Raw genomic sequence first — 11343 nt, forward strand, 5'->3', positions numbered from 1 at the left:
TTACAAGGATAATATTAAATGTTGCAGAGAATAAATACAAGTTATCAGATATTCTGGTGGGGTAAATGCTAGGTTAGTGCTGTAACTCTTTCCATCTCTACTATTCTTCATCAACCCAAAGCAAGAGAGTCTTGGATTACAACCCTGTGAAATGATGAAATACATTAAGTTAGTAAACAGAAGCACCAAGGTATAAAAGCTTTAAAATGACCAAAACAATCCTAACAGTTTACTTACGTCATCAAAGACTATCCTGTAAGCATTAAGATCATGGTAAAGAGCAGGTCCCTTCATTGTACAATACTCAAGAGCTTGTGCAAGATTTAAAGCAGCCCTACATACTTATAAAACAAACGAGACATTTTTTTAGATTAATATATCAACACGCAGATTGAAGAATTTCACTGCATAACTGATTTATCATATATAATTCTAGTAGTCTACCAAGCATCTAAGCTTTTTTTAAACTATTGTAAACACATAATTATTCATTACATCAAAATATAACACAACACAATCTATACCATGTACTATATACACAAGGAGAATGCAAGGCAAAAGTAATAATATATTTGTAATGAGAAATAATGGAGTTTGCTTATTACATACCACATGTCACTCTACCTCCTGCATTGCCAGTGGAAAGGCTAAGCTCATGACCACCTAAATAGATAAACAAATGCAAGTGAGAACATGGAATAAACAAATCTTTGCACACGGAAGATATATTAAATCCGTTCCTAATTTCCTATACATAAGATTCACATATCATTATATCAGGCATGCAAACCAGAAGTTCAAAACGAGGAAAAATAAAATATTACCTTTTCCGAGGTCATCCTCAAGTTCATGAACAACCAAGGCTCTTCCAATTACTACATTTGGCCCAATAAACGGTATCTACATATCCCATTCAACTATAACCAGTGTTGTAAAAAGCACATTAAGGGACGCTTAAGCGGGGGCTTAAGCGGAATCGGAGGTCAAAACGCTTGGATTAGTGCGAAATCGGATATTTAAGCGTTTAATAAAATTTAAGCGGGTTTAAGCGGCTCTAAGCGGAATTAAGCGGATTTTGACCGATTAAGCGGTTTTTGACCAATTAAAAGGGGAATTAAAAATAATTAGAAAAAAATAAATCTATTTTTAAAAAGGTATAATTTGATATTTTTAAATGTTACTTGTATTTTTTAAGTTGATTATGACTTTGTGAATGATTATTTTATTGATTTATTATAATACGTGAATGTTATCTCTTTATTTAAAAAAATATTCATTACTTTTAACATATACATATTTATTTATTTATTTATAATCCGATTAAGCGTCCGCTTTTAAAACCGCTTAAGCGCTCGCTTTAGCGCTTAAGCGCTAGAAGGTGACTTCACCGCTTAGGTCCGATTTGCGCTTTTTACAACACTGACTATAACTGAGAATGAATTAGAACATATCAAAGTGTCAAATTACCAAGGTCTAGAGAAATACCTGTGTCTCGACAATTGTTGTTTCTGCCACACCTGCATTTATTACATAGAAGGCAAATGTATCAGTAAGGATAAGTTTATAAACAAAAATTTGATTGGCATCTATAATATGGACCCTAATGAGTGCTTAAAGTTAATCATGAGCATAATTCTTATCATCTTAGTTTCACCACAATAGAGAGCCCTGGAAAGATTCTTATCATTTGTTTCGAGGAATAAAGAGCAATGTTGGAATACTAATTAAGGCACATAATTGACTTCCTCAAAGATATTTCAAGGTTAAATACACTAATATGTCGAATGTATATTATAAATACTAGTCCGTAATAACCAATCTGACCAGAGCAACAGAGCAACAGAATAGTCCATTACCATCGACAAGCAATAATGTTTCCCAAGTCACCTGCATGACGGACTTCATCTTCAGGAAGGTCACCTGCATGACGGACTTCATCTTCAGGAGCACCCGTGTGTCAATCCTTCCGGATTGAAATGTGGTCCTGCAGTTCCACATCACATTCAACCAAAATTACAACAACAAAATTACATAATTAGCCAACAGAAAAAACACAAAAATGTCTAATCAAAGCTACAAAAACTTAAAAAATCCAACATGTGGACACACACCATTCGTATTATCCCCAAATTGACAAACACAATTTAACTTAAAAATTAAATCATATAACATACAAACACAAAAGTATAAACCAATAAGTAACACAACGCAACTTTTATCCAACTTTAAACAAGTGAATACCTAAAGATTAAATCCACTACCGTATGCAAAAAAAGGTCAGGTATATATACAACAAATTGAAAGAATTAATAACTCCAAAATATATTGAATTAAATGAAAGCACCATACACCGGACATATAATCAAATTAGGGTTTCAATTTGAAAAAAAAAACCAATTTAACAAATTAGGGTTTTTGATTAAAAAAATTCCCAATTTACAAATTTTGTCTTCATGTATCGAAGACTAGTCGATTTGAGAATAAAGATGAGATAAGCTTACAAGCTTAACAACCGAGCTTTAGCTGAATTGAGATGTTGAACACAGAGAGAGATGGTGAGCGGAGGTGAGATGGTGAGAATAGGTGAGATGAGTGGAATTTAGATGGTGAAGTGAGTTGTCGAGGTGAAAGTGAACGGGGGGAGGGGAGTGTTTTGTCGAGAGATGAGAGAGAGAGGAGTGCTAAGAGAGAGATGGTGAGGAATTGTTATGTCCGAAGAGGGAAAATAATGGGGGGAACCGAAATATTGACTAATGAGCGGGGTGATGAAATTTTGGGATACTGGGTGAAAATTTTGACTAAGGGGGGGAAATCTAAAGATGGGCGCGAATGAATTTTTTTTTGGTAACTTTAGACATCGATTCTTAAATAAATGTTGTCTTCGAAATACAATGACATCAGAAAAGGACGGGATGATCTTATAAATTCTTTTAACATCAGTGGCAAACATAACTGATGTCTAATGTGTGATGTCTATTAACATTTTTCTTGTTCCTATGGTTTTTTACTAAATTTTTAGTTTTCCTACATTGTTGTTTTACTTGGAGTTATTCTGATTGGGTCATGTTTTTCTTTTGGAATAGCTTAAGTGATGATGGAGGGGGAGAGTCCAATTTGATGCACTTCCCAGCGCACGATGAAGCATCACTACATGAAATGATGCAGCAATGTATCATGAAGGCCACTCTCCTGCATATTTCTGCCATTGGAGAGCCTTCACCTTATATCAACCATTGGGGCCATGAACACCAGCTGGCACTCGGAAACAAGAATGCCAAAACCTTGACCCCTTACTTGAACCGGAATTAGAAGATCATGCATTGCTAATTTGCAATGGGTGCACTAAACCAATCTCCTTGGTTGATGATATATTCTACGAATGCAATTCATGCAGTTTTTTTCTCCACAGGCCATGTGCCCAATTTCCGAAAATGATTGAGCATCATCTAGCAGGCAAGCTGATGGAAACAAATTCAATGAATTCGCTACTTTCAGATGCCATGGTTGAGCTTTCCTAGTAATGGGATTGTTCATGTGGAATCAAACAACGAGGTTTGACATCTGGTGTGCTTCATTACCCAGAGTAATCAAACACGAAGCTCATCGCCACCCTCTTAACCAATTAAAGTATCCACATGATTATATTTGCAAAGCATGTTTTTTTGAATATGAACCAGAAAAAACAAGAAGCTATCATGTATGGATGCGAAAAATGTGAATTCTTCATACACATAAGGTGTGCCTTAAGGCCACACCTGGTTTTATCACTGCAGTTCTTGTGATCTGTCATTTCACAGTTTCTGCATCGATCCATATATTTGTTCTGTAATATGAAGTTTGGCGCTACCAACATTTTTTAGCTACACACATCATCACCCTCACGGCCTCACATGGCTTGTAAATAAAAAGATACGAAGATGCAAGATATGCAGTGAAGATGTAATCGGATGCCAGAGCTGCACTTCTCGAATGTAGATATATTGCAAAGTTCAGAATTTTTTTTTTTTTTCGATTTTTTTGTGCACTTTTGTCTTGCCAAAACTGTAATTCATGAACCATTGGATCAGGAGATCTCAACCACATGTGTTTTTGCAAGTGAAATAACTTGTTTCAAGTGAAAATACCTGAGCATAAGTGTACTACTTGGTTTTGATCAAAATATCTTAACATGCACTATTGCTTTTCTGGTGATAAATTGGAATATAAAATATAATGCCATTGCTTGTGTCCGAGGTTTCCGTACATATTCTTACTGGTCACTAAATTATTCGACTGCAGACATTTTTCTAAATGTATTCTCATCACTTACCTCTTCAATTTAACATAACATATTCTTACTGTTACTAAATATTCGAATGCAGACAATTTTGTATTTGCTTCACTTGTCACCGATGTATGAAACTTAAAAAGCTGGATTAACTACTTAATTGTATATGTAACTCTCTCTGTTCTGCATGTTTCATATTGTGAAAATCAATATGAAAATATGAAAACGACTACAGTGCTTCTCAATTCTCTTGATGAAGATAATACACCCTTTTGATATATAGAAGGTATTCAACAACAAGAAGACTAATGCTACGCTTAGTCAAAGTCTATACTTCCCTTAATCCTTAATATTCATATCATTATGTAAATACAGTTTGTTATTTTCAATAGAGTTTGTTACTTTTCCTCTCTATCATTTTACACATTTGTGAATATGCACTACAATTTTGCATGGTGAACACTCGAGAACTGGCACGCCGGTTGCATCTTCACCGCATGTGCTGCATCTTCGCTTCTTTTGTTTAGAACAATGTGAGGCCGTGCGGGTGAGGATGCGAGTCACAACAAATGTTAGTAGCACCAAGCTTCATGTTGAAACAGATAATATGGATCAATACAGTGGATATGAAATGATAGATCACAAGTATTGCAGTGATAAAACCAAGTGGTTGGGTCAATATTTTCGGAAGCAAAATTCCACTAATCGAAATCGTGAGGGTGATCAGCTACATTCTTGACAAACAGAATCAAGTAGAGAGGATGCGGATCCCATCGATGTTTCATCATATGTGGTCTTAAGGCACACCATACATGTTATGTAGAATCCACATTTTTCACACCCATACATGATTTTTTCTTTACGTAATGCATATTCAAACAAACATGCTTTGCAAAGTCATCGTCTGGATACTTCAATTGGTTAAGAGGGTGTCGATGACCTTCATGTTTAATTATTCTCGGTAATGAAGCACACCCGATGTCAAATAAAGTTGTTCTTATTGATCGACAAGAAATCCCATTACCAAGGATGTTGGCAACCTTTGGCATCGTATAACAACCTAGTTCATTGAACTCTCGTACTAGTGAAATATCATCGACTTGGTGCTGCTAGATGATGCTCCATCTTTTCCGGAAACAGGGCGCATGATCGTGGAGAAAAAATGCACTGATTTGCATTCATAGAATATTTCATCAACCAGGAGATTGGCTTAGCGCACCATCGCAACTTAGCAATCAGTATCTTCTAATTTATGATTCAAGTCAAGGGTCAAAGTTTTTGAGTTCTGTTCTTGAGCGTCAGCTGGTGTTTATGCGCCCATGCTGATATAAGACGAAGGCTCCGCAGTAGTGGCAGAACTTATGCAGGAGAGCATCATCTGTTGCCTTCATGATACAATGCGCATCATTTTATGTAGTGATGCTTCATCATGCGCTGGAAAGTGCATCAATTGGACTCTCCGCTATCCTCGTCACTTTTAACATGCCAAAAGAAGAACAAAACCCCAGTCAGAATAACTCCGAGTAAAACAAACAATGTTGGAAAACTAAATATTTATTTGATAGATAATCAAAATCATGATATCAGATATAGTAAGAGGAAACGGTAAATCAACCTCAACATCTCAGGTAATGAAGCACATTTCACGTGAGCAAAAAATCTGCAATTTGCGCAATAATAAACCCAGTAGCTGTGATTTATAAATTTACTACATATGCCGCACAACCAGAAAAATTCACGATATTCTTGGGGAAGAGAGTAGTCCAAGATTAGGGTGTGTTCTTTGTGAAATTTGCATTGGTAGGTGATGGGTGCATCGGCACAACTCTTGTGTATCCAGAAACAACATTTGTTACAGATATAGGACAAATCTGTAGCTGTCGTGTTACAAGCATCACAAAGGAACAAAGCTGGCCTTTGGACTAAGGTTAATGGGTGATTGTGACCTGGATGATCATGGGTACGTCCCTCTAGAGATCTAAGTTCAGATTTTACGCATTTCAGACAAACTTTTTCGCTGTTGGAAACATACATAAAGCCCTGAGAAACACCTACACAAGCATAACACTTATAATAATAATTTTTTTTATATGGACGCGAAAGGAGGCTTAGAGGGTGTTGTGGGAACATAGGGTGTGTAAACGTGGAGGGCAACTCAGAACAAGTTTATGCAAAAAGAAACCTGCACAGTTACTTGATGAACTATCATCGATAAGGGAGATGTTGCAGCTATAAAATGCGTCTATGAGCTTGTTTATTGGCTGTCTACACATATCACATTCTACATCCTTGCAAACAACAGGCTCGGCTTCATTTAGTATTAGCTTATGCTCATGAAGAAAATGTTTCAATTCTCCCATCTATATATGAAACGAATACACCGAACGAGGGAGGGAGAGAGAGAGAGAGAGATGTGAAGTTTATGCACACTGCACGCTGAAAGATCAGAGAGAGAGAGGGAGATGTGAAGTTTATGCACACTGCACACTGAAAGAACTGATTGCATCTATTTATATGAGCTACATCATACAATTAGGTAGTTAACCCAATTTGTTAAGTTTCATACATTGCTGACAGGTGAAGCAAGATAAATTTAGAAAATTGTCTGATTCCAATAATTTAGTGACAAGTAAAGTAAGAATATGTATAAGAATCAAGTTAATTAGGAGTTAAGTAATTATTTAGATTACAAAGAAACCTCATATACGAGCAATATAACCTTTAGATTTTATTCCAAACTTCATCACCAGACGAACAATAAAAAAGGCATATATAATCAACATGAAGAATAAATGACAAAATAGTGTATGTAAAGTTGTAGGCTGATCAAAATCAAGGAGTACACGCTATTTAGAGCATCTCCAACGAGGACGTCGAAAATAGTGCTAAAGTCTCATGTGCCATGACACTCTTGTTGGCTATCCCGTCAACCAAAATAACCAACTTTTTCAGCCTCCCAAACTAGAAACATTGTTATATGACCTACTAAAGACATGTATTTCGGATCTAATTTTGATTAAATATTTGACAACTTTGAATGTAATTGTTAGAGCAGATTCTGATAAAAACGTGTCAAACGAACAATTGAACAAAGACATAATAGTATATTAGTATTACTAGTTGATAACCTGTGCTAAGCCCGAATTAATTTATTTAAATAATTTTTAAAAATCATAATAGTATAAGTGTCATGTCAAAATTTCTAAATTTTACTCACAAAATTCAACCGAACTATTGAGTACCGGTGTTATGATTATAATAAAAGATTATAATTATTATATGATTTCAAAAAATTTATTATTTCATTAAATATAATACTGAGTCATATATAATATTACTGAGTTGAAATCAATATAAAAATTACAATTAAAAAACGGGAAAAAAATACATATAACATATAAGTCATACGGAAGTAAAAAAGAATAAAAATAATACATTTAGAGTTATAATGAAATTCAAAAGGGTGAAATCATAAATTGATGAAACCAAACACGTATAATATATTGAATTAGCAATACATAAGTGAATTAAATACACAAAGATTAAAGCCAAAAGGTGACAAAAATAAAACCAAACTTAATAGGTAGAAGTATAAGGAAACAAAAATAAAACTAAATCATAGAATCATACGACGTGTAGAAATATAAGATAACAAAAAAATAAAACTAAATTTGATAGAATCATAATACATGTAGAAGTACAACAGGAATAAATGGTGTAATAAAAAATTTAGTAAAATTAAAAGACATACAAAAGTAAACCGTTTCTCTCTGGCATGAGAGTCGGCCGTCATGTATTCATCATCCTAACCTACCGCCCAACCTCCTTTTTCACCCTTTCTACCATCTCTACCTCCATATTCATCTTCATCTTCTCCTTTATTTACCTTTTCCTCATAAAATCGAGATTTGTTTTACAAAACTCGAAAAATCCATTACAGTTCTTCACTTTAGTTTTCAGATCTACTAAGGTAAGAGTTGGATTTATAATAATAAAATTCAGTTTTTGGATTCAAAATCTCTCGCCTAACAACATATTACAATTTGTTGTTAATTCTGAGATTTTGAGTTTGAATTTGTTGAAAATGAATTTGATGGTGCATTGGGAGATCTGGATATCTCGCATCAACAACACTTTCGGCAGGTCTATAGCTGGTGTCCGGCAGGTAGATAGTTGGGGTGCGCTTGGAACGGTGGTGAAAATCACATGTGCTTACCTCTCACAAAAAATATTTGTTCATAACATGAGGCCTCTAAACTCAGTTGTTGCAACTGAGTCCTCTGAACATTGCACTATCAATCGAATTAATGTGAGGGTCAATTGTGAAACTGCTATTTTCGGGGGAGATGCATCCTGGATTGTCCGGGAAAACCATTACCTTTATTTTTAATTTTCAGAATATTGTATTCAGTTTGTTAAGCAATCCGGAAACAAAACGGCTAATTATTTAGCTCTATTGTTTTTCAACCTGGTTGTATGATCAGTTGGGGGTTATCCGATTGAATCTCTTTCAAGTTATTAATGAAAATCTGATTTAAATTTGGCAAAAAAAAAGACATACAAAAGTATAATTATAAAATATACACTGTAATACATAAGGCAAAGATTAAAGCCAAAAGGTAAAATAAAAATAAAACCAAACTTAATATAGGTAGAGTATAAGGAAACAAAAATAAAACTAAATTTAATAGAATCATACGACATGTAGAAGTATAAGATAACAAAAATAAAATAAAATTTAATAGAATCATAATACATGTAGAAGTATAACAGGAATCAATGGTTTAATCAAAAGTTTAGGAGAATTAAAAGACACGCAAAAGTAAATTATAAGATATATATATATCTATATACTATTATATAAAGACGAAATAATGAAACTTTGGTTGGTAGTCGGTCTGGTCTCGTAATTATAGTAATATTTAAAATAATACACTCTCATTATATAAATACAAATAGAATTGTAATATACCTAATGATTTGATTTAAATAAAAATATATAAATATGAATTAAAATTATACTATTGATTCAATCCTAAATAAAAAAAATAAAAATTACGTACAATTAGTTAGATTTGCAGGCTCAGATTAAAATAAAATAATAAATACTAATAAAAATTTGAAACCAAATTGGTTTAGTCGATAATGTCATCAGGCAAAATAAAAAATAACGTGCTAAAACAAAATAAATTGAAAGTAAATTCGTTTGGAGATTAATGTCATCAGACTAAAATAAATATACATAGTATCAATTCGGATAAAACATAATAATATTAATTCCAGACTAAAATAAAATTAAACAAAAAAATAATATAATTAGCTGGATTAGATTGACATAACGGGTCTAAGACTAAAACCAAGATTTGCTATCTCAGAGTAAAAACAATATGTTAGGAATATGTGTATTAGTTTGATGATAAGTTAAGCAAAACACTTAAGTAGAAATCTAGGTTTGTAGCCTCAACGGATAAGACATCTTGGCTATCCGTTGAAGGAGTAGCTTTACTTAACAATAAGTTTAGTATTGTAGCACATTTCATTCTCTGGTTTCAAGTTGTAATTCTTAGTGTTGTAGGAAACTATCAGTCATGTTGACTACTAATGGATATACAAATAGGAGGGCTAATTGTAATAATTTCATGCCTTGTAATTTGTATAAGTGAAAAAGTATCAACGGATATTGAAGACCTTCAACGGATAAGAAACAAAGCTTCAACGGATGTCTAATGCTTCAACGGATGATATCCATCAAAGATGAGTGCTTCAAGGATAAAGACTTCAACTGATAATGCATCAACGGATAAAGCTTTAACGGATAAAGCCTCAAGGATAAGGCATCAACGGATGAAAGCTTCAACGGATGCTTAGTTCATTAGCAGTTGATAGTGACAATTCACAAGCTGACAGAGGCACATGGGTTGACAGAGACAAACTGGAATGTGGAAGCCTCTAGGAGGAATCAAGAAAATGCAGCATTTCCATTCTGATGCAAACAAGGAAGTATTCAAAGATTCACAAATTATCCTAGATTGCATGGATAGAGAATGAAGAAAGAACATGTGAAGAATCTTTTCATTGTATTTTACAGTTTTGTCTTCACTTGTTAAAATTGGTATATATAAACCAAGTAGCAGCTAGTAATTAGAAATGAATTTTCCAGATGTTTAGAAATATCCAGAGAGAAAATCATCTAGTTTGTACTAGGAAGCAGCTGTGATTTAATTCTTTGAATCACAGATTTTCTGAAATAACACATCTCTGGTGGAAACAACAAATCCACCAGAAAAGTTTTTAAGTTCTTTGTTTCCTTACATTTGTGTTTGAATATATATATGTTTATATCGCTTCAAGCAATTCACACACATTTGTTCACTTAAAACACTTAGCCTTAGAAACTACTCAAAACTTGAAAAGTTTTGAGATTTACATTCAACCCCCTTCTGTAAATCTCATTGTTAGTCCACTGGGAATAACAATTGGTATCAGAGCAAGCTCTTAACATACAAAGAGTTTAAAGATCTATTCTGCTAACATCATGAGTAAGAAGGATATGGTGTAAAGATTCCAATCCTGGAAAGAGATAACTATCATCACTGGAAGGTGAAGATGCATATACATCTTCTCTCTCAAGATGAAAGCTACATCAACTGCATTGAGAATGGTCCTCACATCCCACACAAGGTGGCCACAGCTGCTACGTACAGTTGCTGTTGAACAGTCTATTCCCAAGCCAAAGGCAGCATGGACTGTTGAAGATATTGAAGAGGTCCACAAGGACAAGAAAGCCATGAAACATTCTGTTTAATGGCCTGGATCAAGATATGTGCTAAGGAAATTGGGATACTGTGCAGCTCATCTGTGAAGGCACTGAGCAAGTTAGAGAGAAAACAAAATGCAGCTTCTCATCAACAGTATGAATATTTCATTTTGAAGAGGGAGAATCATTGAATGATACCTCAACAGATTACAGAAAAATATTGAATGGATTAAAGCTGTATAGGGGAGAGTGTACCAAGCAAGGACTCCAACTTAAAATTCTATAAGGTCTCTACCAAAGGAATGGAAGCCTATGACTG

General features: G+C 34.1%; 1 protein-coding gene across 1 annotated transcript; it reads right to left on the reverse strand.

Moving 5' to 3' along the window:
• On the reverse strand, window positions 1-3321 carry LOC141686499 (superoxide dismutase [Cu-Zn] 1-like). The gene is made up of 9 exons (XM_074491532.1): window positions 3232-3321; window positions 2112-2148; window positions 1948-1999; window positions 1866-1913; window positions 1486-1525; window positions 825-900; window positions 610-663; window positions 238-341; window positions 1-144 (listed from the first exon to the last, which is right to left on the reverse strand). Exons 1-9 carry the CDS (start codon window positions 3319-3321, stop codon window positions 1-3), a joined length of 645 nt encoding a protein of 214 aa, XP_074347633.1.
• Window positions 3322-11343: the final 8022 nt, after the last annotated feature.

The sequence above is a fragment of the Apium graveolens genome, chromosome 9, assembly GCF_009905375.1.
Source record: "Apium graveolens cultivar Ventura chromosome 9, ASM990537v1, whole genome shotgun sequence".
Taxonomy (NCBI): domain Eukaryota; kingdom Viridiplantae; phylum Streptophyta; class Magnoliopsida; order Apiales; family Apiaceae; genus Apium; species Apium graveolens.